This window comes from Musa acuminata, chromosome BXJ3-2, assembly GCF_036884655.1.
Source record: "Musa acuminata AAA Group cultivar baxijiao chromosome BXJ3-2, Cavendish_Baxijiao_AAA, whole genome shotgun sequence".
Classification (NCBI taxonomy): Eukaryota; Viridiplantae; Streptophyta; class Magnoliopsida; order Zingiberales; family Musaceae; genus Musa; species Musa acuminata.
Window position 1 is genome coordinate 36,171,519 of NC_088350.1, and position 27,329 is coordinate 36,198,847.

At 42.9% G+C, this 27,329-nt stretch overlaps 2 protein-coding genes across 8 annotated transcripts; one reads left to right on the forward strand and one right to left on the reverse strand.

Annotated features, from left to right (window-relative positions):
- Window positions 1–1,392: 1,392 nt before the first annotated feature.
- LOC103976619 (uncharacterized) lies at window positions 1,393–4,249 on the forward strand. Of its 2 annotated transcripts, none has more exons than XM_009391887.3 (5): window positions 1,393–1,599; window positions 1,685–1,805; window positions 2,954–3,015; window positions 3,817–3,875; window positions 3,976–4,249. In XM_009391887.3, exons 2-5 carry the CDS (start codon window positions 1,729–1,731, stop codon window positions 3,991–3,993), a joined length of 216 nt encoding a protein of 71 aa, XP_009390162.1. In that variant the 5' UTR covers window positions 1,393–1,599; window positions 1,685–1,728; the 3' UTR covers window positions 3,994–4,249. The 2 variants fall into 2 exon arrangements, with proteins under 2 accessions (XP_009390162.1, XP_009390163.1); XM_009391888.3 differs by having other exon boundaries at window positions 1,395–1,599; window positions 1,690–1,805.
- Window positions 4,250–4,774: 525 nt separating this feature from the next.
- On the reverse strand, window positions 4,775–27,081 carry LOC135585100 (protein NSP-INTERACTING KINASE 3-like). Of its 6 annotated transcripts, XM_065138845.1 has the most exons (12): window positions 26,806–27,077; window positions 26,000–26,682; window positions 25,003–25,135; window positions 24,824–24,895; window positions 24,491–24,634; window positions 24,328–24,399; window positions 24,154–24,213; window positions 23,951–24,048; window positions 23,675–23,842; window positions 22,551–22,889; window positions 21,461–21,852; window positions 4,775–5,336 (listed from the first exon to the last, which is right to left on the reverse strand). In XM_065138845.1, the coding sequence occupies exons 2-12, from the start codon at window positions 26,199–26,201 to the stop codon at window positions 5,019–5,021; spliced, it is 1,998 nt and encodes a 665-aa protein (XP_064994917.1). In that variant the 5' UTR covers window positions 26,202–26,682; window positions 26,806–27,077; the 3' UTR covers window positions 4,775–5,018. The 6 variants fall into 6 exon arrangements, with proteins under 6 accessions (XP_064994917.1, XP_064994918.1, XP_064994916.1 ...); XM_065138846.1 differs by having other exon boundaries at window positions 23,675–23,824; window positions 26,000–27,078; XM_065138844.1 differs by having other exon boundaries at window positions 26,000–27,077.
- Window positions 27,082–27,329: the final 248 nt, after the last annotated feature.

The window sequence follows — 27,329 nt, forward strand, 5'->3', positions numbered from 1 at the left end:
CCCACCCTATGCCGCTCTACATCTATATCGATGCTGACGTAATTGTCACTCGGTAACTGTGTCACCATCAATACAAATATTGGTGGTTGTCACGATGTCTACGACGAAGATGGTGGCCACCTTGTTGCTAATCCGTTAGGCAAATCTTAGCCTCAACTCGAAGTTGGGGTCGTCGAAGCTCCTACCACTCCTACCGCATCAGTTTTGGCACCACCTCTCACCGAGCGACTCTTCTGTCGCTCTGCATCTACATCAGTGTTGACACAGATGCAGAGCAACATCGCTCGATAATTACCTCGACGCTAATACAAATGCGTTAGATGTTGTCTGAGCTGGGTCGATAGTTGAGAAAACCCAACCCAATCCGAGGGAGGTGAATTGTGGCGTCCACGATGGAGCATGCCGCCTTGCAAGAGTTGTACAAGTTGAAGAGCTAGAACCAATCAATGATGGATTCCGCCCTTTGTGGTGTGACATTGGGCACTAACCAGAGCTCATCCACGTTGTTATCATCGTGCGGGAGGCCATTAGAGCAAAGGGTGAGTGCAACCATGAACAGGCCGGAGGAGGCAATAGAGTGCTTTGCTTCTTGCACGTGGTGGAGAGTTCCGAGTGAGAGCAGATTGGGGGAAGGATGGGGGAGGAGAGGGTGGGGAAAGGCATCCTCAATTACGAGTTGGGTAGGTGGGAGAGGAATTTAGGGATTCCAAGGCATTGCTCCCAAGAGAATGGGATGGCAAAGGTGCAAGGGAATGGGGAGCAACCACCACCATATGTGTCGACATCAACATAATTTCTGAGTGACAACTGCGTCAGCATCGACTCACATGCAGAGTGGAGCGAGAAAGGCAACGATGAGATCGATTGTGCACTCCTCATAGAGGAAGGTGGTGTCACCGTGAGAGCGGACCTTATCATCATCGAAGGCGACTAGGCAACTGCATCGATATCGACGCTAGTGATGCCACTGTCGACCACCACCGACGCTATCTGCCATCGAACGTTAAAATTATCTTTTTATCTTTTGTATTTATATTTTTATCGATAAAACTGGTATCGTAAAGATAAATGAATTTAGATATTTTATTTTTATAATTATAAAAATATTAATATACTTTTTAAAATTTAAAAATTAAAATATTAAAGATAGCTAATTAGTGGTTGCTGCACTCGTCCGATTTATCTCTTTTCATTTGTTTGCTCGTTTTCCCATCAATCAGACTGGCGAACTTCCCTAATCGATGTCGCCTCTCGCGCAGCCGATGAGCATGTCACATGTCAGAACCACTGCCGATGGGTTCGTTTCCACGCAACCCAACTGTTGGGCACCCACTTACGTGGCTATCTGACACCCCATAACAACCCTACGGCCCACTAGTCGAGATGGCCATCCGAACCCGTCTCGATTAGGGTTATAATTAAAATCCATCTACACCGTCGAAGCGATACGCGCCCGAATCACAGCCCTTATTTGGACGTCTCCGTCTCTGTAAATCCCGGCGAAGATCGACGCCTATTCGCAGCCGCGATCGCGTCGCCGCCTTCTTTCCTGTCGTCCTTTCGGTTGGCCTCCCTCCCGTGCCTCCGCCTCCGCCTCTGGTATTCCCGATTGTTTCCGTTTCCAATCCACGTTCTCCATCTCCAGAGGCAGGGAAGCTTCACTAGTTTCTTTTTCCTGATCTAGAGCAGGTCGGGGACTTCGCTCAGCTTCCTGGTTCTGGTTATCTGATGGCTGGCGGTAACTTCTTGGGAAGAGTCATCAGCTACGTCGTCAACGAGGTGGTCGTCGAAGGCCTCGCTAACAAGTAACCCTCTGTTCCTTTATTGGTTCCCATGCTATCTCGCAGCCTGTTCTTTTTTTCCTTGGGTGTATGCTTCTTAATCTTCTAGATGGGTCTTCTGATCCATTTCTCGTTCGACTCGTTCCTTCGAAGCTGCAAAGGCATCTTTTAGTTTATCTCTCTTCTTCTGTATTCCGTTCCTGTAGACTGTATTTCAGGCATATGCCGCCGGCTGGGGAGATCGAGTGCACCCTTTTAGCATAGCCAATTGACGTCCGTGTGGTAACGAGGTCACATTTGTTTGAGAACTGATTGCACCTGGTCTATGCTTCTGAGAATTGTTTGTTTTCCCTATCTTTTGACAAATATTTCACTTAGATGATTAAGAAACCTGCTTCTTTTGCAATTTATACAACCACGATGATCCCACAGGCCGTGATGATTCTATGGAAATGATCGCATGCCAGTTTATCTTTTTTTGTTTGCAGTATAATAAATACCCTTTAAAATTTTCTCCTTTTTATATATATTTTTAGATCATTTGGACTGCTTTATATTTTATGTTCTTTTCAAGCTTGTCCTGTTTACAGATTTTAGAATTATAAGAATCTTCTTGTTAGACAGCTCACAAAACTGTAATCATCCTTCGGATCTGTAATGACTACTGTGGAGGTGATGGACCATCTATAGGACCGAAGTCGTTGTCATTCTATTCAAGTGCTTTACAACATAAAACTATTTGCAGTGTTATATCCTTTGCATTCATTTTATATCGAATATGATTCGTCTGTTTTATGGTTTATGTTTGTGTTTGAAGCAAGAAAATTTTCCTTTTACTCTGTCTCCTTAGTTGATAAATGCATGGTATGTCTATTTTATGGTTTATATTTGTATTTGAAGTCAGAAAAAGTTGTCCTTTTGCTTTGTCTCATTACTGGAGAGATTCAGAGAGGTTTGTCTGCTTTATGAGTTTATATTTGTATTTGAAGCAACAAAATTTTGGTGCAAACTCACTGTTGCATTTGAATGATGGTAAGCCACATGTTCGTACCAACTGTTCTGGCTTGGTTGCCAGATTTTCTTTCTCAAGTTTTCTGGTTCATCCAAGAATGTTAATTTAGATTTTTGTGGTCATTTGATATAACCTTGACGTTATGATTCGGTGTGAACAGCCGTGCCTTTCAAAGGTTTGCTGTGAGAACTTCTAAAGCTATAGAAGATGTTTCTACTAAAGGTAAATTATCTTTGCTTTCTGTCTTTTTGGAAATGTAGATGTAATCCAGCTCATATTCCTGAGCCTGAAAAAACATATGCTTTTCCATCAACGGACATAAATATAACTCATGGGTTAGTTTGAAATATTTTGTGGATTTTGATTAGAAGTATTGCAAAATTCGAAGTACCAGAATGTCCTGTGGGTTTTTCTTAGGAATTGTTGTGAAAATCGGATGACCAGTACCAGGGTCTTTGATAGCTTTGTCTTTCACTGTAGGATTGTTGCTTATTCTACAATATGTGTGCTTGATTTGTGTTTTGTGAAGTATGCATCTCAACCGGTGGGATCTATGCAATTTTGATGCCTTTTAAATTGCAGAATTTGACCTTTTAAGTTTTACAGATCACCTTACTATTCTCAGGATACCAAAAAGAAAGTGCTAGACTATACTCATTGGCACATCTTAGCAGTATGATGCGGTATAGAAAGAACTTGCAAACTGTATTCATTGCTCAAACTGTGTCCATTGGTGAACATCGTTGCAAAGATCTTGTAGTTATGTAATATAAAGGCTAGCAATCTAATTTACAGTTAAAATATATGAAAGACTGATCATTTTTTGTAAATTATCATTCTGAGTTGGCAGTAAATTTCTTGCTTGATCTTGTAGTTATGTAATATAAAGGCTAGCAATCTAATTTACAGTTAAAAATATATGAATGACTGATCATTTTTTGAAAATTATCATTCTGAGTTGGCAGTAAAATTCTGGCTTGGGGCAACTTCGTTTTCATTTGCTACTTTTGATGTCTCTTGCAGCTGCTCAGGCAAGAGAACGACTTGTTGCGCAACTGAAGGATGCCACAAAAGATGATGATGTATGTCTTTATTCATAGAACAGTCTTTTGCTAGCCTCTAAGCTTTTCTGTTGAATTCTTCATGTGATGCCCTCTAATCTGTCCAGCTTCGTTTTTGCAGTCCTTCAGGAGGCCTTGAATACTTAAGAAGGTTCTTGTTAGATCCATGAAGTCATATTGTGAAGCTGTGTTATGCCAGTAGACCATGATTTGTGCAGCCGCAGAAAGAAATGCTTGTGGTGCTATACCGGCTCAGATAGTTTTATTCGTATCACGCTCTTTACTGTAATAGGTGCAATAAAGTGTCAGAAATTGATGTAGTAATACAAGTTATTTTGCAACATAAGATGGTGGCAATGAAATTGCTACCATGTGTTATTCTTTTTCTTTTTTTCTTTCTTTTTGTACCTCTATTCCTTTCTGTGTTGATTTTAACCTCGCTCGTCGACCAGTTGCTGCGGCAATGAAATTAAGATATCATGATTATATAATCAGTGATGCAGTCCAGGGTAAAAAGAATTATAACGTTCAATAAAATGATCTCCGAGGTTTTGTCGTGCCCTAAAGAATAGTTATTGGTTTTTGCTGGGTTAGTCCCAGAGAATTGCAATGTCGGTGTAATGAGCGAGGGTTGGACGAGGGTATAACTCGGTTCCTAATCACTGTAGAAGTCGGGGCTGCAGCTAGCCATGTCGATGAACTATCTGCCCATGCGTGATTCCTAAACATGATTATAGAATATGAATCAAATCCTCGATGGATTCTGAGCGAAACCCTTGGTAGTTTAGGCCCCTGGTTTTTAGGAAGCTGAGCTGTGTCAAAGCGTCATCCGAGTAGAGGGCAAAACAAGGGTAAAAATGAAGCATTTGGTCTCTGCGGAGAGGAAAGAAGAAAAATGCAGACAAAAAGAACGAGCAACCCACGCAAACAACAATCTCTTTGACAAAGACTGAAATTTGACAAAATTTTCTTTTACAACAATCTCTTTCCTTTTATACAGATGTACAGTCATGCAATCAAACTGCAAGAAGTACACAATTGTAATCCACATGCATTTCCAAGCTTCCAAAACCCACGAATTTACAGTTGATGAACATATTGTACTCATATAGGCCCTGAAAGTTCAGAAGATTCCTCCATTTACAGTTGATGAACATATTGTACTCACCTAGGCCCTGAAAGTTCAATTGCTTCTACCACAAACGAAGAATCCTCCATGAAGTCTATATACTTTGGAGTAAGCTGCTCTGAAGATCTTGACTTTGGGGTGTCCATCCTCTGTGAGGCTTCCCACTTTTCAGCAAGCCCATCACCTTCCAACATTCTTACCACCTCTGACATCTTTGGGCGCTGGGAAGGGTGAAATTGCGTGCAAAGCAGAGCCACTTGAATCATCTCCTCAAGCTCAACTCTGTTATAGTTATTTTTGAGGTCTTTGTCCACCATCATGTACAGCTTGTTCTCTTGATGGAGTTTCTTTACCTGTGAATGTCAAAGATAACATTAACCAAACTGCAGATCATTGAGCCAGTAACAAGGTTATAACCAACATGTCCATCTTGAGTTTTACTATTATTCATGCAACAATTTTGTGAAAGTCGAAACTGCATGTTTACAGATATATAGTACAGTGTGCTGTCATTGAATTTCTAACTCTCCATATTGTTATTGCAGCGTTATTTGTGGTTGGATGTATGAGTGAAGCAGGTTTTACATCTCCTTACCTAAATCACTTCTCATATTAGATATACCATGTGTGCATTTCAAATAAATGTAAAAGAAAACAACTGAACTACAGGGTACAACTATTCGATACATGTCCATTCTGAATAAACTATATTCATGGTGCGCACTCCAAGTCATGAGGAACATATGGCATTTCATCCATTTCAGTCAACAAAAGCTTCTTTGCATTATCTTTGGCAGTTTACAACAGAAAGTTCCATCTGACACCCCATTTCATGAATACAGTTGCATACGCAGATCTGCATTCCATTACTGATTTCTTTAGAAGCTTGAAAAAGATTACTTGCTAACTTCTCGTTCTCATTTTTTCAGGACATGTTAGTTTAAACCCAAAAGCATACGTGTGGTAATCTTGACATGTCTGGAATTTAGATAAGCATGAAACAGCTAACTATGAAGCACAACACCAGTGCTAACTGATAAAATGGAATGTGATTACAAAGCTTGATGAAAGTTTATTGACATGATCACTATTTATACAAGTTAGATGATAAGATTTTCCTCAACAAATCAGCGAGATTTCCTCGCGCATTTGGGGAAATCTTATCTATTGTTATGCCCCTGCGAGATTGAGCCCCTATCAAGGATGCTGATCTTGGACCGATGCAATGAAAATAGTTTGCGGATGAGAGGCTTTGTGAGTGAGTCTGCTAGTTGATCAGCCGTATGTACGTGAGAAACACATAGTTGATGTCTGACCATTTGATCTCGCACAAAGTGAAAGTTGATGGCAATGTGTTTAATGCGTGAGTGAAATACTAGATTGGCGCATAGGTAGGTGGCTCCGACATTCTCACAATATATTGTAGGAGTAAGGGTAGAGTTGATGTCAAGTTCCTTAAGCAGATTCGTGATCCAATTGAGTTCTGCAGTAGTGATGGTGATGACACAGTATTTAGCTTTAGTTGTAGATCGTGTGACTATCTTTCGCTTCTTAAAACTCCAACTGATTCGATTAGCTCCAAGGAAGACAATATACTCTCACGAGGATGTTCTATTATCAAAGTTCCCTGCCCAATCAACATTGACAATGGCATGGAGATGAAGTGAGGAGTGTTTATGAAGAAAGAGTCCATAATTGAGGGTCCCTTTAAGATATCGCAAGATTCGTTTAATTACAGACCAATGCATAGTAGATGGCCGATGTATGAATTGTGATAATTTATTAACTGCAAATGAGATGTCTGGACGGGTGAAAGCTAAGTACTGTAAGGAGCCAAGTACTTGTTGGCAAAGATTGAAATTTCATATTGTACCGAAATTTCGAGACTTATTCGGTACGGTATACCGAGTGATATATATATATATATATATAGGTAAACCGCTCGGTTTACCTCTATGCGGGGCAACGTCGCCTCTCTTCTTGGGCGATGTCGCCTCGATTAAAAAAAAAAAATTACGATGTCTCCTGCCTTCTCGGGCGATGTAGCCGAGGTAACGTCGAAGATAAAAAAAATTGCAGGCGACGTCGCCCGAGAAGGGAAAAAAAAATCTTCGCCTCTCTCCGCCCTACGACGACGATGCCTCTCTCCCGCGCACGAATGAAAAGTCGCCGACAGATGAGGAGAGCGACGATCTCTAGGTTCTCCATTTTTTTCCTATTTCTTTCTTCACCGTCTACCTCTTCTTTCTTCTCCCTCAGTCACCGTCGACGATAACTTCTCAATCGACGGTACCGCTCGGTCCATGTACCGGTCTACTGACGGACTGGTACGTACCGCCCGATACGGGCAGTATCATTTGGTATTGCAGACCTTGCTTGTCGGTATTGAGTAGGGTCCGTAGTAGAGCTTTCATCACATAATTTAAGTGGTTCACTAGTATAGAGGAGAGTTGTAACCTCTTTCGCGTCCTGCATATTCGTCTTTGATAATAAATCTTGAATATACTTTCTCTATGATAGGAAGAGTTCTCAAGATTTATATGTTGCTTCCACTTCTAGAAAGTAGCTCAAGGTTCCTAGATCTTTGAGGGAGAATCGACTTGCCAATTGCTGGAGAAATTCTTTGATCTTCATAGGATTATTGCCTGTGATAATAATGTCATCAAGTTGTCATAAGTGCCAACCTTTTGTGATGGCCAAACTGAGGATAAGTTGGATAGTTGTATGGAACTGAATGTCTCTGTGAAGTCAACACCAGGTCGTTGATGAAACCCTTTGGCCACTAGACGTGCTTTATATCTGGCAACGAATCTATCTGGGTTCCCCTTTATTCGAAAGACCCACTTACACTCGATGATATTTTATGTGTGATGAAAGAGAACAAGGGTCTATGTAGAGTTATGGAGGGTCAAGGACGTGACGCGGTTTGAAAATATCACTTTTAGAGTGTGTTGTCATTGAATGTCCAGGGGCCATGGGATTGTTACGTTATGTTGTAGGTATAAGTGGTGGAGAGTCAGTGACACGAGCCTGGTTAGGCTAAGGTACTTCAATGTCATTGGGTCCAGTTGAAGGTAAAGATAGTGGTTGTGTTTCTAAAGGCATTGCTTCATCAATAAGGGGAATTTGTAAAGAAGGAAGTGGAGAAGTAGTGGAGGGAGTGAGGAGCTGCGGAACTGAAGTAACAATAGAGTATGAATCCTGAGGGGAAGGACTGGACGGTGTTGTGGGAGGCTCGTTTGATAGGATCGGAGGTATACTCCAGTGATGTATGTTTGTTGGAGTGGCTCGCATGGCAGGAGACTCATGGTTTTGAAAAGAAAAGGTAGACTCCACAAAAATAACGTGACGTGATATAAAGACTTTTTGAGTTTAGAGATCGTAGTATCGGAAAGCATTATGTTCAAAAGAATATCCTATAAAAATATGAGGCTTAGATCTTGGTGTTATCTTATGTGAGGCACAAGGACATAGCTATGGATAATATAGACATCCAAATACTTTGAGTTTCTGAAGATTTAGAAGTTTATAAAATAGTTTTTCAAATGATGACTGATATTGTAGGACTAAAGTGAGCATACGATTAATAAGGTAGACTATAGTTTGAAAGACTGCTGACCAAAAGGTTGGTGGCATGGAGGCTTGATGTAAAAGTGTGAGACCAATTTCAACTATATAATGATGTTTGTGTTTGGCAGAGCCAACTAGTTGAGGAGTATATAAGGGTGACTTAAGGTGTTGTATACCACAAGCTAAGAGACATGATATGAGGGTTTGATATTCACCTCCGCCATTAGAGTAAACTGTTTTAATTGTAGACTAAATAAAGTTCTTGACCAACTTTCTAAAGTCGGTAAAGATTATTGAAACTTCATATTTTTTATGAAGATGATATAACCATATGTACTTAATGAAATAGTTTACGAAAATGATATAAGATCTGAACTTATCAAAAGAAGTGGTTGGGGCAGGGCCCCAAACATCGGTATAAATAATTTTAAACAATTTAGAGCAGGATATGGAAGATGTTCCAAAAGGTAGTCTATGACTTTTAGTGCGAAGACCAGCATCACAATGAATTATAATGCTACTTGTTTTAAAAGTAGGAAGAGAGTAACGAAAAAATAATTTCTGCTAGATAGAGAACGAGGGATGACCAAAACGACGATGCCACACATCAATTGAAGTTGCAAATGAAGAGTGAACAATGGGTTGGGTTATTTGTGGAGATGACGGCCACTCGTAAATGTTATCTTTGTTCTGGCCTCGGACCAAGGATGCCCCCGTGCTTAAATCCTTAACAAGAAAAGAGTCAGAAAAGAATTCAATTAAAGTATTATTTTGTTTGTAAAATTAAAAAATGAAAATGATGTTTCTTTTAATGTGAGATGCACACAGAACATCATCGAGTGTAAAAATTATGATATATGAATTAAGCGTTGTGGAACCAATATGATTAATGAAGATTCCTTTACCGTCACTGATGATGATGTCTTCATTTTCACCATAGTTGTTGTGGATAGACAAGTTCTGTAGATCATAAGTGATATGATGAGAGGCCCCAGAGTCAATAATCTAATTATGTTGACTAGTAGTCGGAGTAGTCATGAGATTCGCTTGAGGCCAATTTGATGGAGCAGGAAGTCTGGGTCAAGACGGATAGACTTTTGCGGAGTGTCCGACTTTATCACACAACTGACAAACGACTCATTGTTGGTTTATGTGGTCAGGACGCCAGGGATGATGGTTATTGAAGTTGTCACTTTGATAGTTGTTGAAGTTGTGATTGAAATGTTGATGATATGGATAAGGGGAGGTTTGTTTGGTACCCATAGGTTCAAGAGGCATCTTGGCCAAACCTTTATTGATGTTCTTGTTATACTGGTTGCTTTTATTCTTGGATTTTTGATTGACTTGAGCTGTGATGGTTGGTCCTGGCAACCTATCATCGCGCTTCAAATATGTCTCATAGTCAGTCAACTTGTCATAGAGTTCTTCGAATGATATCGGTGAGTCGCATGCCTGAATTGCTGCTGTCAGCGTCTCCTAAGCCATTGAGGGTGTGGACTATGACTTCTTCGTCACTGAGGGAATGATCTATCAAAGCCAAGTCATCGATGACAACTTTTATATTTTGTAGATAATCAACAATAGTACTTTCCTTTTGTTTTATTTTCATTAGACTGGATATGAGACTGAGCATCCGAGTATGCGAGTGATTTGCTAAGGTGGTTTGCAACTTGCACCATGCTTCTACAGTAGTGTCACATGAAGATATGAGTGGAGCGATGGATCCAACGATTGAGGCTTGAATTGCTTGGAGGATGAGACGATCTTGGCATAACCATAGTTTGTGGGTCGGATTTGATACTGGACTGAGTTCTCCTAAAATGGTGATCATCGTTGGTGAATAACTGAGAGAGCCATCGACGTAGCCTAGTAGATCATATCTAAATAGGAGATTAGAAAATTGTATACGCCAAGATACGTAGTTGCCACCTTTGGATAATTTGAAGAGGATTAGAGTTGCAGCATTGATGGAGATAAGGTTCGTATGTTGAGAAGTGCTATGGTTCCCTACAAGAACAATACATGGAGCGTTAGAGGTAGATGATGAAGACATTTTGAGGATAAGTACCGATCTGAGGGATCAAGTTGGGAGTCTACGGTAGATCAACAGGGAGTCGCTTCCTGGGCAGCTGGTGGCGTTGGTGATGATCAAGCTCGACTGCCTCTTGAAGCAGGCAAGATTGCAACCGCCAGATGAGAAGCAGCAGTAGATCTCAGCAGATTTGAGCAGAGATCTATTGGTGGAGGAAGAATCGACAAGTATGTGTTGCGACCGCAAATCTGTGAGAGATCTACAGTTCTTGCCACAAATCGGTGAGAGAACTACAGTTCGTGCCACAGATCTGTGTTGCCACTGCAACTTCCGTGAGTCGCAAGGAGGACAGTGCTGGGGTGTGATGGGGCAGAGAGCGCGACGAGGTTGTAGAGGCAGGGCAGTGTTTCTTCCTCTTTGCTTCTCTATTTTGCCACCCAAAACTCCCACCTTTCTTCGTTGAGGGAGAAGGTTAGGCTTTGCCTTCGCAGGAAGAAGGTGGGGGCACTTACGTCCTATTGTCCGCTAGAGGCTTGAAGTCCACCGACTGTGATTAGATTGGCAGCGAAGAAAGAAGGCCATCGAGCAGCGGCGGATGTGACAAGGTTGGCGCAGGTGACAACCTTGACGTCATAGGTTCATCGCTGAGGACAACAAGGAGATCGAGGTAGTGAGTGATCGGTGAAGAGGCTGTCGTAGAGTAGGACCTGTAGGGAGGCAAGGCCAGTGAGGGATAAGAGCGGCCTAGTGAGATATGGATGAGGTGCTAGTCATAAGTGCCCAGCAAGCCAATCACGTGAGTGATAGCACGTGTGACTTGATACAGAATCTTTTTGCTTATTATATTTTGGCGTATATCACTTTATAACTATTGCATAAATGCATATATATTGTGATGTCCTTGGATTTGTGCAATGGGAATCGGATCGTGATGAGATCACGATAATGAGATCGATTCACCTTTAAACACATATCCTAAATAATCCCGGTCATAGGTTACTCGAGAGGGACATCGTGATAACCGGATAGACTGGTGTGCTGTATACCCGTCCATATGATGGATGCAGCTGGTCTCATAGCTGCTCGTGTAGGGACACTAGGGATACAGTACAGGTGCTCATTGGAGAATGAGTTCACTGATTGATCCGCTTACGGAATGCTGGATGGTTGATGATGCCTTATTGTCAGACAACAATTCCGTAGTCCTAGTGGTGTATCTGGTTCTTAGACTTGAGACACCAAGGATGTCCTGTATGAGTGCTCCACTCTTTGATACCAGACTTATAGGTTTGGCTGTTCCCAGATCTAGTACAGCTGGTCATTGGGAGTGGTAGTCGACCTTACGAGGGCTATTGAGTGTCGATAGAGGATCATCCACTCTCGGTATCATGAGAGGAATATCCCATGTGTTCTTGCTCAGACAAATCCCTGGCCAGGGTCATTCGGGTTGAGAGAGAAAGAGTTCTCCGGGAGAATCCGATTAGAGCGAGACTCGAGTAGAAACCGTATGGGTCTGACAGCACCATGCTCGATATACGGTCTCTGGGATATTAGATGGATGAGGGACTATAGGTACATGGTAACTGAGGACAGACAGGTCCAATGGATTGGATTCCCCTGTATCGTCTGGGGACTACGGCGTAGTGGCCTAGTACTTCCGTAGTCGATGAGTCGAGTGAATTATTACAGAGATAATAATTCACTTAGTTAGAAGGAGTTCTGACAGGTATGACTCACGGCCAGCTCGATATTGGGCCTAGAGGGTCACACACATATGGTAGGCATTGCGATGAGTAGAGGTTTGGATATGAGATATCCGACGGAGCCCTTGTCTTATTGGATGCAGATCCAATACCCACTAGGGAAAGGACCCATTAGGGTTTTGACACGGGATCTCTATAAATAGGAGGGATTCACAGCCTCATAGGCTAGAGTCTTTGCTTACCCTTCCTATTCTCCTCTCCCTCTCCACCTCAGAGTAGGCCTGGAGTTTTGAGGAGCGTCGTCGCAACCCTGCTGTGTGGATCACCGCTAGAGAGGAGGACGCTTGACCTCCTTCACCCTCTCCTAAGGATCTGCAAGGAAACAGGGATATACGATCTCCCTAGGTAACACAATCTTTATACGCAGTTTTGTGTTTTGCGAATTTTTGCGCACCAATCTTCGCACGACGACGAACATCTTTTTGGGAATCGGGGATTTTGTTTTCTTGTTCTTCCGCTGCGCATATGATGTCGCCCCCAATGATTTCCCAACAGTGGTATCAGAGCCAGGTTGTTCGTGCGAATGATTGGTTTTGAACTGCGTGTATTGTGTTTAGGAAGAATTTTGACGTCAAAATCGTTGACGCAAAAGCAAGGAAGGGCAACAACAGTTGCTGCCCTCGATCTGCATGCCTGCAGCCACCTGCAGCGGCAGCCGCAGCCGTAGCCAGGCAGCACAGCGCCGGCGCATGCGCAAGCGCTGTGCCTGCAGCAGCCGGCCGGCGGCCTGCTTGCAGCAGGCTTGCTGCCGGCGGGGCTGGCAACCCACGGGCAGAGGCGCCGCAGGGCAGCGGCGCCTACCGCCGAAAGGAAGCGGCGCCTGCCGCCGCAGGGCAGCGACGCGCGACGCCTGCCGCCGCAGGGCAGCGACGCGCGACGCCTGCCGCCGCTGCTCCCGCGGGCGAAACCCCCCCCACAGGGGCGGCCGCCCGGCGGGACAGCACCGCCTGCGGAGGCAACGGCGCCCGAAGAGGGCGCCCACCCGCAGCGGCATCGCCGCCAGCGGGCGTGCCGCCTGAAGGCGAGGGCAGTGCCCTCGCCCCGCCGCACAGGCCGCCGCCGGCAGGGTGGCGGCGGCGGCAGCAGCGAAAAGGGGAAAGGGTATTAGGGTTTTCTGCGCAAAAGACAGTTTTGCCCCTCGGAATTTGAGAAATTCCAGTTTCTGTCTTTTGTCCAAATTACGAAAATACCCTTAGGAATTGAGAAATTCCCTATATATCCCTGATTTCAGAAAATATTAATTAATTAAAAGGTTTAGTTGATTATTATTTTTATTATTATCTAGTAGTCCTACATGATGATGATTATTTATACATGTGATGTATGATGAGTGGACGGATGATCATGGACCGTGTGATGTGTGTACTTGTGATTATTATTATTGAGGTCTGCGAACCTCCATTATATTTCTCGTTTATTGTCGGGCCTGCGTGCCTATGATTAAGTTGTAATCACATGAGGAGGCGCAGCGGGAGCGTGGAAGCCATAGCGGGACCCACGAGACGGACGATCGTAATGCATGGAGATGCATCAAGATGTCGACGGAACCGACGAGGACGAGATGGACGATCACAAGGCATGGAGATGCACCGTTGCACACATAGATCTTGATGTGAGTGATTAGGCCTACTGGCTCGGGCCTAATCATATTAGGTTGTGGTCCATGATCATCTGGTGTGATTGCTTATACACATACTAGATATGTATATATATTTGCATGCGATGTATATATATATTAAATATGTATATGTGTGACATGTCATATTAGGAGACCAAATCATAGAAACATCTCTCGATAATATTAAGTCGGTAAACGTGAGGCAATTAGATTGACCCACGTGGCCTTCCATCGTTATGAGTAGGAACCGAATCCCGGTGTAGGTTGAGTTGGTCGAGTCCCTCGAGACTCACCTATATCGCGATTCGCTATCTTGCTTACGACATAGAGATGTCACCGGTGACCTGAGGGCATGATATGCTTGGTCGAGTCCCTCGAGGGTATATCATCAAATCAGACTCATCTTGTAACGAAGGTGTTGACTTAACCGAGCATCATGGTTGGTCGAGTCCCTCGAGGCCATGGTGATTCGGAGGCCGAACAGGACGGGAATCACAAGGAATTGTGATCGGCAAGAGTTGTCTACCTTTTAGGCTTAGTGTGATTGGTCGAGTCCCTCGAGGTTACACTAAGACGCTGATTGGATCCTGATCCCCACTAGAAGTCTGCCGGAGACTTCCGTTTCACGTGCTGAGGGTGTCGCGTGACTCGTTAGTAAAATAGTGGGAGCATATTAAGATAGAAGTCCATATCTTGATAGTTTATTTCTTGCAAAATCTGCATGTTATTCATTTTTGCTACATCTTTATTTTCAGAAAATGTCGCTTTCAAATCCCTTACGTGGCATACTTGATGTCAACCGCCTCACTGGTCCAAATTATACGGATTGGCTCCGTAACTTGAGAATTGTTCTCACAGCGGAGAAAATCGTGTACGTCCTTGATACAGTGATGCCTACGCCCGAAGAAGGGGCAAGCGAGGATGAGATCACTCGTTACGTGAAGTACATTGATGACTCCACTCTTGCTCAGTGCTATATGTTGGGCTCTATGACTCCAGAGTTACAGAGACAACATGAAAAGATGGATGCCAGATCCATTCTCCTACATGTCCGTAAATTGTTTGAGGAACAGGGAAGGACTCAACGATATGAGATATCCAAGAGCCTTTTCCGCGCTAGGATGACTGAGGGGACACCGGTTCAGAACCATGTCCTAAAGATGATTGAGTGGATAGAGAAACTCACAGGTCTAGGAATGGTCCTAGAGGATAACTTGTGTGTGGACATTGTGCTTCAGTCCCTACCAGATTCCTTTTCACAGTTCATAATGAACTTTAATATGAACAAGCTTGAGGTGACTCTCCCAGAGCTCCTCAATATGTTGAGGGAGGCAGAGAGTACTATTAAGAAAGAGAAGCCAGTTCTCTACACTGGTGAGACCAGAAAGAAAAGGAAAGCAGAAAGGTCCCTTAAGAAGGGAAAGGGCAAGGGCAAACAAGGTAAAGCAAAGGTTGCTAAGAAAGACCCAACAAAGGACAAAGGCCAGTGCTTCCACTGTGGTAAAGATGGGCACTCGAAGAGAAACTGCAAAGAGTACCTTGCAGAAAGGGCGAAACAAAAGCTTGATGAAGCTTCAGGTACATTCATGATCAGTCTCCATTTGTCAGACTCTTATGATAACACATGGGTATTAGATACCGGTAGTGCTTATCATATATGTAATTCGTTGCAGGTTCTGGCAAGGCCTAGGAGACTAGAGAGAGGCGAGATGGACCTCAAGATGGGTAATGGAGCAAAAGTTGCTGTATTAGCTGTTGGCGAGGTCGCCCTACATCTGCCTAGTGGAGCTTTTATTGCATTAGATGCATGTTATTTTGTTCCTTCTATTATCAAAAACATTATCTCCATTTCATGTTTAACAGTTAGTGGATATAAATTTGTTTTTGAGAACAATGGTTGTTCGATATTATTAGATGATAAGATCATCACGAAAGGAACATTGCATAATGGTTTATTTATGTTAGACACCACTCCACATATCATGAATATAAATGTGTCCAAAAGGAAACGAGATGAGTTGAACAGTGCATACCTGTGGCATTGTAGGCTAGGTCACATCCATGAAAGAAGGATTCAAAAGTTGCTAAATGATGGATATCTAGATCCATTCGACTATGTGTCATATGCAACTTGTGAGCCTTGCATTCGTGGAAAACTGACCAACTCTCCATTTAGTGGAACTGGAGAGAGAGCCACTGAGTTGTTGGAACTCATACATAGTGATGTATGTGGACCCATGTCAACTCATGCCATTGGAGGTTACTCCTACTTCATTACATTTACTGATGATTTCTCAAGGTATGGATATGTGTACTTAATGAAGTACAAGTCCGAGGCCTTTGAGAAATTCAGAGAGTATAAGAATGAGGTGGAGAACCAGACTGGAAAGAGTATCAAAACTCTTCGATCAGATCGAGGAGGTGAGTACTTAAGTACAGAGTTTACTCACTTCCTCAAGGACCATGGGATATTATCCCAATGGACACCTCCTTATACACCTCAGCTCAATGGTGTCTCTGAAAGGAGAAATCGTACATTATTAGATATGGTACGGTCCATGATGAGTTTCGCTGACCTACCCATCTTATTCTAGGGATATGACCTAGAAACCGCAGCTTACCTTCTGAACAGAGTTCCAACTAAGTCGGTGGTGTCTACACCATATGAGATATGGAAAGGGAAGAAGCCTGATCTTAAAGTAGTTAAGATTTGGGGTTGCTCTGCCCATGTTAAAAGACACAACCCCGATAAGTTAGAATCAAGGACAGGGCGATGTAAATTTGTGGGATACCCCAAGGAAACTTGTGGGTATTACTTCTATCATCTCGAGGATCAAAAGGTCTTTGTAGCTAAGAGAGCAGTGTTCCTTGAGAAGGAACACATTCTTGACGGAGACAGTGGGAGAATGATAGAATTGAGCGAGGTTGGAGAACCAAGCTCAAGCACCACTCTACAGCCCGAGTCTGTTCAGGTATCTAATACACAAGTTTCAACTTTACGCAGGTCTGATAGAGTATCCCATCCTCCTGAGAGATATGTGGGACATATTAGAGCAGAGGATGTAGAGGATATTGATCCTCAGACCTACGAGGAGGCTATTATGAGTATAGACTCCGGGAAGTGGAAAGAAGCCATGAATTCTGAGATGGATTCTATGTACTCCAATAAGGTTTGGAACCTAGTTGATGCACCCGAAGGTATTGTACCCATCGGTTGCAAGTGGATCTTTAAGAAAAAGATCGGAGTAGATGGAAAGGTAGAGACCTATAAAGCAAGGCTAGTGGCTAAGGGGTATCGTCAAAGGCAAGGTGTTGACTACGACGAAACTTTCTCACCCGTAGCAATGCTAAAATCCATCAGAATTCTATTGGCTATTGCAGCACACTATGATTATGAGATCTGGCAGATGGATGTGAAAACCGCATTCCTCAACAGGAACCTGGAGGAGGAGGTGTATATGATGCAACCTGAGGGATTCGTGTCCAAGAACTGCCCAGATAAGGTGTGTAGGTTGCTTAGATCCATTTATGGACTAAAGCAAGCTTCCCGAAGTTGGAACATAAGATTTGATGAGGCAATCAGATCTTATGACTTCGTTAAGAACGAAGATGAGCCTTGTGTATACAGAAAGGTAAGTGGGAGCGCTATTAGCTTTTTGGTGTTATATGTGGATGACATCCTCATCATTGGGAATGACATAGGAATGCTATCCACAATAAAGGCTTGGTTATCTAGACACTTCTCCATGAAGGACTTAGGAGAAGCATCTTATATCTTGGGGATTAGAATCTATAGAGATAGATCCAAAAGGATGCTTGGCTTGTCCCAGTCCAGGTACATAGAAACTATTGTCAAAAGGTTTGGCATGGAAAATTCCAAAAGAGGTCTCATACCGATGAGACATGGGATATCGCTTTCTACGAGTATGTCCCCAAAGACTCCAGAAGAAAGGGCGAACATGGATATGATACCTTATGCCTCAGCAATAGGGTCTATCATGTATGCAATGCTATGTACTAGGCCTGATATAGCGCATGCTCTGAGTGTCACGAGCAGGTATCAGGCGGATCCAGGCTTGGAGCACTGGAAAGCAGTAAAGTGTATCCTTAAGTACTTGAGAAGGACTAAGGATCTTTTACTAGTATATGGAGGTAATAGCCTTAAGGTTGAAGGCTACACTGACTCAAGTTTTCAGTCTGATGTCGATGATAGCAAGTCGAATTCAGGGTATGTGTACACCTTGAATGGAGGAGCAGTATGCTGGAAGATTTCCAAGCAAGATACCACTGCTGACTCGACCACAGAGGCGGAGTACATTGCTGCATCAGATGCAGCAAAGGAGGGAGTCTGGTTGAAGAAGTTCATCACAGATTTGGGAGTCGTGCCGGATAGTGAGGAGCCGATTTCCCTATATTGCGACAACAACGGGGCAATTGCTCAAGCGAAGGAACCTAGGTCTCATCAGAAATCTAAGCATGTTCTGAGGAGGTTCCACCTTATCAGAGAGATCGTGACCCGAGGAGATGTAGCAGTGGAAAGAGTTCCATCCGAAGATAACATTGCAGATCCACTAACAAAGCCATTGTCTCAGATTGTCTTTGAGCGTCACAGGGGTCTGATGGGGATCAGACACATAGGTGATTGGCTTTAGGTCAAGTGGGAGATTGCTAGTCATAAGTGCCCAGCAAGCCAATCACGTGAGTGATAGCACGTGTGACTTGATACAGAATCTTTTTGCTTATTATATTTTGGCGTATATCACTTTATAACTATTGCATAAATGCATATATATTGTGATGTCCTTGGATTTGTGCAATGGGAATCGGATCGTGATGAGATCACGATAATGAGATCGATTCACCTTTAAACACATATCCTAAATAATCCCGGTCATAGGTTACTCGAGAGGGACATCGTGATAACCGGATAGACTGGTGTGCTGTATACCCGTCCATATGATGGATGCAGCTGGTCTCATAGCTGCTCGTGTAGGGACACTAGGGATACAGTACAGGTGCTCATTGGAGAATGAGTTCACTGATTGATCCGCTTACGGAATGCTGGATGGTTGATGATGCCTTATTGTCAGACAACAATTCCGTAGTCCTAGTGGTGTATCTGGTTCTTAGACTTGAGACACCAAGGATGTCCTGTATGAGTGCTCCACTCTTTGATACCAGACTTATAGGTTTGGCTGTTCCCAGATCTAGTACAGCTGGTCATTGGGAGTGGTAGTCGACCTTACGAGGGCTATTGAGTGTCGATAGAGGATCATCCACTCTCGGTATCATGAGAGGAATATCCCATGTGTTCTTGCTCAGACAAATCCCTGGCCAGGGTCATTCGGGTTGAGAGAGAAAGAGTTCTCCGGGAGAATCCGATTAGAGCGAGACTCGAGTAGAAACCGTATGGGTCTGACAGCACCATGCTCGATATACGGTCTCTGGGATATTAGATGGATGAGGGACTATAGGTACATGGTAACTGAGGACAGACAGGTCCAATGGATTGGATTCCCCTGTATCGTCTGGGGACTACGGCGTAGTGGCCTAGTACTTCCGTAGTCGATGAGTCGAGTGAATTATTACAGAGATAATAATTCACTTAGTTAGAAGGAGTTCTGACAGGTATGACTCACGGCCAGCTCGATATTGGGCCTAGAGGGTCACACACATATGGTAGGCATTGCGATGAGTAGAGGTTTGGATATGAGATATCCGACGGAGCCCTTGTCTTATTGGATGCAGATCCAATACCCACTAGGGAAAGGACCCATTAGGGTTTTGACACGGGATCTCTATAAATAGGAGGGATTCACAGCCTCATAGGCTAGAGTCTTTGCTTGCCCTTCCTATTCTCCTCTCCCTCTCCACCTCAGAGTAGGCCTGGAGTTTTGAGGAGCGTCGTCGCAACCCTGCTGTGTGGATCACCGCTAGAGAGGAGGACGCTTGACCTCCTTCATCCTCTCCTAAGGATCTGCAAGGAAACAAGGATATACGATCTCCCTAGGTAACACAATCTTTATACGCAGTTTTGTGTTTTGCGGATTTTTGCGCACCAATCTTCGCACGACGACGAACATCTTTTTGGGAATCGGGGATTTTGTTTTCTTGTTCTTCCGCTGCGCATATGATGTCGCCCCCAATGATTTCCCAACATGAGGAAGCTCTATTGAGGAAGAAGAGAGTGACTTGGATGACGCCCACGAAGTCCAATGCCGTGAGTAGTAAGTTGCCTTGTTGCGACGGATCTGTCGAGGGAGGCGCAGGTGATGGACGAACTACCGAGTTATGGTCGGCCGACCGACAACGACAAAAAGATGCGTCCGGTGGCCGACTTCAGAGTTGCGAAGAAGTACCGTAATCGCTATTGGGAAGAAAGCGACGGCTACTGGACAGTCGTTGTCGTCTCATATTAATGTCGCCGAAGGTGGGCCAAGGCAGAGGAGGAAGCTCAGGGAGATCGACGGCGAAAGCAGGACCAAGCATGGTCTTGCTAGAGCCGAGCAGGCCTCAGAGGACGAGGGAGGCGAGAAGAGAGAGTTCTCAACGTCGGCTCGGTGGAACAGGTCTTACTCTAGGAAGAAGAGGGGGAGGAAGCTGCAGTCGTTGTCGATCTGTGAGATGCATGCACAACTCACCAAGCACTTCTCCCGTTGTACTCAGCCATCTGGAATAGGTTGTTGAGGCAAGCGACCACTCGTCGACTCACGAAGGGAAAGGGAAGACGTCGGGGTATTATGTTAGCACTGTAAGTAGTAGTGTACTGTGAGTTCACAAGCTCACTGTGAACTGCGGCGTCTTCAAGCGAGAAATCAACCGCAGTGAGATGTTGCGCTTTTGCAGGAACGACGGTGGGGTTGCTAGGGACGAATGAGCGATTGGAGTAGAAGACGAAGGTACCACAAAGCAATTAAGGTTCTTCGTCAGGAGGTGGCAGGACTCGGTGAGGATCGATTGTTATTGTTGGACAACGAGAAGAGAGCTTACTCTAGGCAAGTGGCTATGATACCATGATAAAATGAAACGTGATTACAAATCTTGATGAAAATTTATTGACATGCTCACTATTTATACAAGTTAGAGGAGAAGATTTTCCTCAACAGATCATTGAGATTTCCTGCACTTGGGGAAATCTCATCTACTATCACTAACAATGCTGCTCAGCGTTGCCATTATAATCATTTGTTCATGCCCCATTTAGGATTTTAGGTCTTTATGTGTTCTTTTTTAGTAAGAAGCATGCATTCTTCTCCAAGGATTACTTGGCATAAGTCTTAGCATTCGACTCAAAAGATTTTTCAGTTGTCTAAGTTAAATTGATTCTTAAACTTGAGACACCAAAGAAAATGGATAGATGACTATAACCAGTTTTAATGAGGACTCTTGCTAGAGTTGCACATGTCACTTGAGCATTTCTTCTTGTCCTAACCTAAATTTACACAATTTTATCTTTTACCAGAATTGACATGAGAAAGCATAAAGAAAACTTACCCAGTCAAGCATCACCCCTTTTTGATTTGTGAGTCTTCCAAAATCCAGTGCTTTCTGACCAGTAATCAGCTCAAGTAATAATATACCGAAGCCAAAGACATCAGTCTTCTCTGATGATTGACCTGTTGAAAGATATTCCGGCGCAATGTGTCCTACTGTTCCACGTACTGCTGTTGTAACATGTGACTCCCTGTGATCCAAAAGTTTTGCCAATCCAAAATCCCCAACCACTGCTTCAAAATCTTCATCAAGAAGAATATTGGCAGCTTTTACATCACGATGAATAATTTTTGGATCACACTGCTCATGCAGATACAATAATCCTCGGGCTGTCCCCAGTGCTATTCTCTTTCGCCTTGGCCAGTCTAAAGCTGGCTTACCATGAACATGTTCTGCAAGAAACAAAACTAATAATAAAAAAATGTGTTTTAAAAGCAGTGCCGCATATTTTTCATTTTTAACTCCAAGAAGGTTCGATTACATCATGGCATAAAACTTTTCTCTAGTTTTTTTACTGTTGAAGTATGGAGCAGATGCATATCATAAACAAAAGAGGAAAAATACTACAAAGCAAGCCCAAAGGCCGTAATCTGAGATAGGAAGCAAGAGAAAGGTCACAGGAAACCATGGTGCAGTGTGCACAAGAAACTCTCTAGGATATTATAATGAAACTCAAGGGAATCACAGGCACATAATCTGTCACACCATAATGTGAGGGAGAAATATTAAGGAATATCAATTTGTATTGATGACAGCATTTTCATGCAAGCAATTGATGGAAAATGTCAAAAGAATACCTGGAAAAATGTTGTAAATTTTCAGTATTTTCTGATAAAGTATGCAAATCATACATTGATTAAAAGATAAATTAATTCTAACAAAAACTATTGTGTAATTTTAGCTTACCTGAGTCACCAAAAAATTTGCTGAAGGATGCTAGACATCCAAAATTTCTTGTGTTCTAAAGTTACTGATGTATCAATGGCTAGTGGTTACTATGGGAAAGGAATGCTTGTGACAGAACATGCTACAACTTCATATTGTTCACAGGCCATGTTATATGAAGAAGGCAAAGACATAGGACATTCACCTCTTAGTTGAGAAGCTACACTCCCATTAGGCATGTAAGGATAGACAAGGAGTCTCTCATTTTCTGTTGTGCAGAATCCACAAAGCCTAAGTAAATGACGGTGAACTGCCAAGCTTATCATTTCAACCTCAGTTTGAAACTGAACTCCTCCAATGGTGTTATAGTCTCTCAAACGTTTAACAGCCACTATGGTGCCATCACGCATACAACCTTTGTAAACTATTCCATATCCTCCTTTTCCTAATATATTTTTGGAATTAAAGTTATTGGTGGCTACTCGGAGCTCCTTAAATGAATACCGCTTCAAGTGCCCAAGGCATACTTCTGGATCATAGTGATCTGCAAAAGAAACTGTCTTGAGAGAGAAACAAAGATAAAACTCGCAGAACCAGGTCACTAACTATGAGAAAATAGTTTATCTTAAGTCACAGATTCATACAAAGTTTCGTAAATTAGTGCCTGACCACAACATCAAAAGCAAGAGGTTAATCATGCAATGACAAGAGCCTTGAGAAAAGGACCATTGCAGTGTTTCAATTGATCAGACACTCATCTTCTGAGCTAATAATGGTTGATGAATTGCTAAATTTGAACCTCAATACAAGAAATCTGATTTAGCAGAGCAAAGGAAAGTGGTGGCTTTTTGTGACTTCAAGTTACTCGAGAAATTGCTAACCTTATCTCTCATAGCAGGTCCCTACACATGTCAGTGACAAAGTACAATATGTTGCATGCAGCAGGGTCTCAATATGAAGAGAAGATTAATGAAAAAGTAGCAAGGTCTGGGAGTAGATCTAATGACTGTTGGAAGCATAAAATCAATGGTAAGCAACCGGGAAGCTAGGAGACTATAGGAAGTAGAAAACAGCACCTAACATAATTACAAATATAAATGGTGGCTCTTCAAATTGCCAAAGGCAGCATAAGAGTTTGTCAAAGATCTGGCATCAGTGTTAAAGAGAAATTGTCATAGTCAAAATAGATTTAGTCCATCCTTACAAAATTTGTAGTTATTCCATCCTTTACAAAAAAAGACAGACCAAAGAGAAGAAGATGCAAAAAGAAAGACCATCAAAAAGTACCTGATTGAAAGTACAATCTAAAAGAATCTCAAAGTCCCTTACCAGTTACATCAAAAAAGATTTGCTGATTATGTCTGTGCTGCCACCAAAGAAACAAGCCAATAACAAATACCAGTAATGTAACAGAACCAACACTAACACCAAATGCAATAGCAACACGCTGACTTCTTGTTCCTCCAAACCTTGACTGAGCTGAAGAATCCAATACGCCTAATAATTAGAGGAGTTATTAAAGGATTACTTAAGTTCTCTCAAAATTTCCTTAACAGTGGGAGCAGAGACTCTACAGCATGAGAAACAGCAGAAGATACAGCTTACCATTTAGGTCATCGGGTGGATATGAAATTGGATCGAGTGATGTTGAAGAGCAGTTACTTCCCAAATTTGTTCCACATATTAAAGGGTTTCCAATAATGCTGGTAAAAAATTTGAAAACAAATTATTAAAAAAATTGAAAACAAATTACTCTCCTAAGAGGAAAAAAAGTTGGAGAGCACAGAAATAGAGACTGAATGTGTTACTTGAAGGTTCTCGCAGATATTCTTGGCAAGGAACCACTCAAGTTGTTATAGGAAAGGTCCCTGTAAGTGTTATCAGCTTTTAAAATTCTATCTTTAGTTTCAAGTGGCATGTTTTACAGCAAAGCACTCAGGGCTTACAGATTGCATTAAGCTGAGTTAGAGAAGAGAACATACACAAGAGTGAGACCTTTGATATTTGACAATGAGTCAGGGCAAGATCCAGATAGACTATTGTTGTTTAGTCTCCTGAAAAAGAAAGCAAAAAATCATAAGCCTCTTGATCTAAAGATCAACAATGTAGACACTAAAAGAGACTATGAAACTGGAGAAATCATACAGATAATTCAAGTTTTTAAGGTCCCCAAGTGAACTCGGAATAGTGCCCCCAAACTGATTGTTGGATAAGTCCAGTGTCTGGAGTTTCTCTAGTTTGCCAATCTCAGCAGGTATAGGACCAGATATAGCATTGTTTTGAAGCAGCCTACAAGAGGAAGCACCAAATCTTACCTTCTTCAAATACACAATTTAAAAATAACTAGCCAAGCAGGGCCCTTCAATCATTGTTAACTACCCAAATTTTTATAGAATCTCTGAATTAATATAACATAACTTTGGTATCCACCCAATTAAACTTGAAAAATCAAAACTCATAGAGGTATTGCACGCTTACACAGACTGTAAATTCGTGAGATTTCCCATCCCAGGAGATAATTTTCCAGACAAGCTTTGGCTGGGCAATCCCCTAACATGATAAAGCAGAAAAAATAAATCAAGGATGTACATTACTGAGAGGTGTAAAAGGAAAAGCAGTTCAATGCTGCAAAAAAGAAAAGTGTCAATTAGTCTTACAAGGCAGAAACATAACCATCAGACGTGCAGGTGACCATCCTCCAGCTGCATGGATCTACTGAGTTGATATCCCAATTTTCCAAAACATTGTAGGGGTCATTTAATTCCATTTTGATCGCCACCAATGCTACAACTGCATTCATATAAAGACAAGATCAAGCATCAGAAAACAAGTTATAAGAAAGGGATTGACAAATACAAGAACATTCAATAATTGTTAGATTACTATATCTGAATGGCAAAGTGACAATATTTCTTCTGCTAGAAATTTACTAATAGATGATCAGGGCAAAAGGTGAAGTGGCTTCTTCAGGTAAAGTGTAATGCTTCAAATTTAGATGGTACACTGGGTACTGGTGCACTGTGTCAACTATCCTAACAGTCGAGCTGTACAGAAGTTGCCGAGTCAAATGAGTGGAAGAGTTGAAATCTAGGCAGGTGGCATGGGCTTCAAGAACACCAAATCATAAGAGATTACTAGCATTTCAAAAAGCAACTGCACATTGCCACCCAAGGTAGTAAGTAGTAAGCAATTGCATTATGTCATAACAGCAGAATTAAAGGTAGGGAAATTCAGGGAAAAGCAACACAGAAAGTTGAACTGGCATCTCACTTATCTCTATCATTATGAATATATAACAAGGTAAAAAGAAACAGTCAGAAAATTATGGGAGTTAGATGCAGATGCTCTTACTGCTGAAATTAAATAAGATAACAGATGAAAGGGGAAACAAATGGTCCGAACACAGAAGCATATAAAATGGAGGGAAGGAAAAGAAACAAGCGAACGCAAGGAGGCATCTTCCAAGAAATCTGACGTCTATCAAGCCTTGCATACATGGAAAAGCAGAGGACCATTAGGAAGAGCTCGAATTGGGAACCACTAGATTGGGGCAGATATTAAAACAATTACATGGCGTCTTTGATAGTGTCCTCGTTTAAGTTCAAGAACAACAAAAAAAAAAAAAGGAAGGGAAATGAATGGAGAGCTACTGACCTTCGTAATTTATACCAGAAGGCGAGAGCGTTGCCGCGGACAAATAGAGAAAGTGCAGTAGCACCAAACAAAGCGTCCAACAAAAGAAAACAACTTTCCACTCCATGCTCCTTCCCCAGTCCAAACTCTTCCCTTCTTCTTGTGTCGTTATGGCTACAACCCATTTGCCACGGCCACCATATCCGCGCCAATCTACAATCATACGACCATCCAAGGCAGCAAAACCACAACAAACCAGCAAATTACCAGTTCGAGATGAAGATAGCAGAGAGCCAAAGCCAGCGGGAGCCCCAGAATGAAACACCCGCGATACGATAGCACAAGAAGCCGACAACACAACCTTATTCGCTCTCCCAGATCTTTAAAAAGATCGGTCCTGTGAAGGAATCACCTTGGCTCCTCACCTATGTCGACCAAACTCTTAGCAAATAACCCTCTGCCGGAACCGGAAGAAGGAGAGAAGCAAAATCCAAGGCTGCTCCTGAAGACACGAAATTCCTCACAGATCTGATCAGAGAGATTTCAACCAACCCGGAAGAAATTTCACCGACCCAGCCCCAGAACTAATTAAGAAGGCGTTCACGGAGAAATTAAGAAGGGAAAGAGACGTGGAGAAGAGGGAGGAAGGGGCTCTCCTTCTTGAGTCGGTCCTGCTTCCCGAGACCGCCTTAGTGCTCTGCGGGCTGAAGAATGGAATTGATAGAACGAGCGTCAGGGAAAGCCACAAATGTCGCTGCCAGATCTGTCAAGGAGTCTATTCTTTTCATTCATCGCGAAAAAGAAAAAGGTATATGCAAGAGATATACTGCGCCCGCCCGCGCTGTTACTGTTACTGTTGTTGTCGTTGTATCTGTAGCTGTAGCTGTTGTCGTTGTTGCTCGCCTCGCCTCGCTGTGGCAGCACAGCAGAAGCAACAGTGGCAGTGGAGGTGGTGGTCTCTCGGCAGCGGCGGCAGCAGCAGCAGCAGCAGCAAGAGCGAGGGAGATGGAGAAGGCGAGGGCGAGGGCAAGGGCGTGGATGGATTCCTTGGGTTCTGGCAGGCAGAGTCCCATATCGTCCTCCTCGCTAGTTCCCTCCCTCCCCAGGAAAAGGGCAAAAACCGCGCTGCAACCAGACACGCAAAGAGCCAATGCTAACTGACAAAGCCGACACGGGCGCAGATGTACTACAATGACATCCTTGCTGTGACCGTGACAGAGAAGGAGAGATGCTTCTCAGTTCTCACACTACATCTACCATGCTGCAAAAATATTATATATGACAACAATAATAATCCAATCACCACCCGGCATCCATCGTTGCATCGCGTCGTGACGGCCGTTGATCAGCC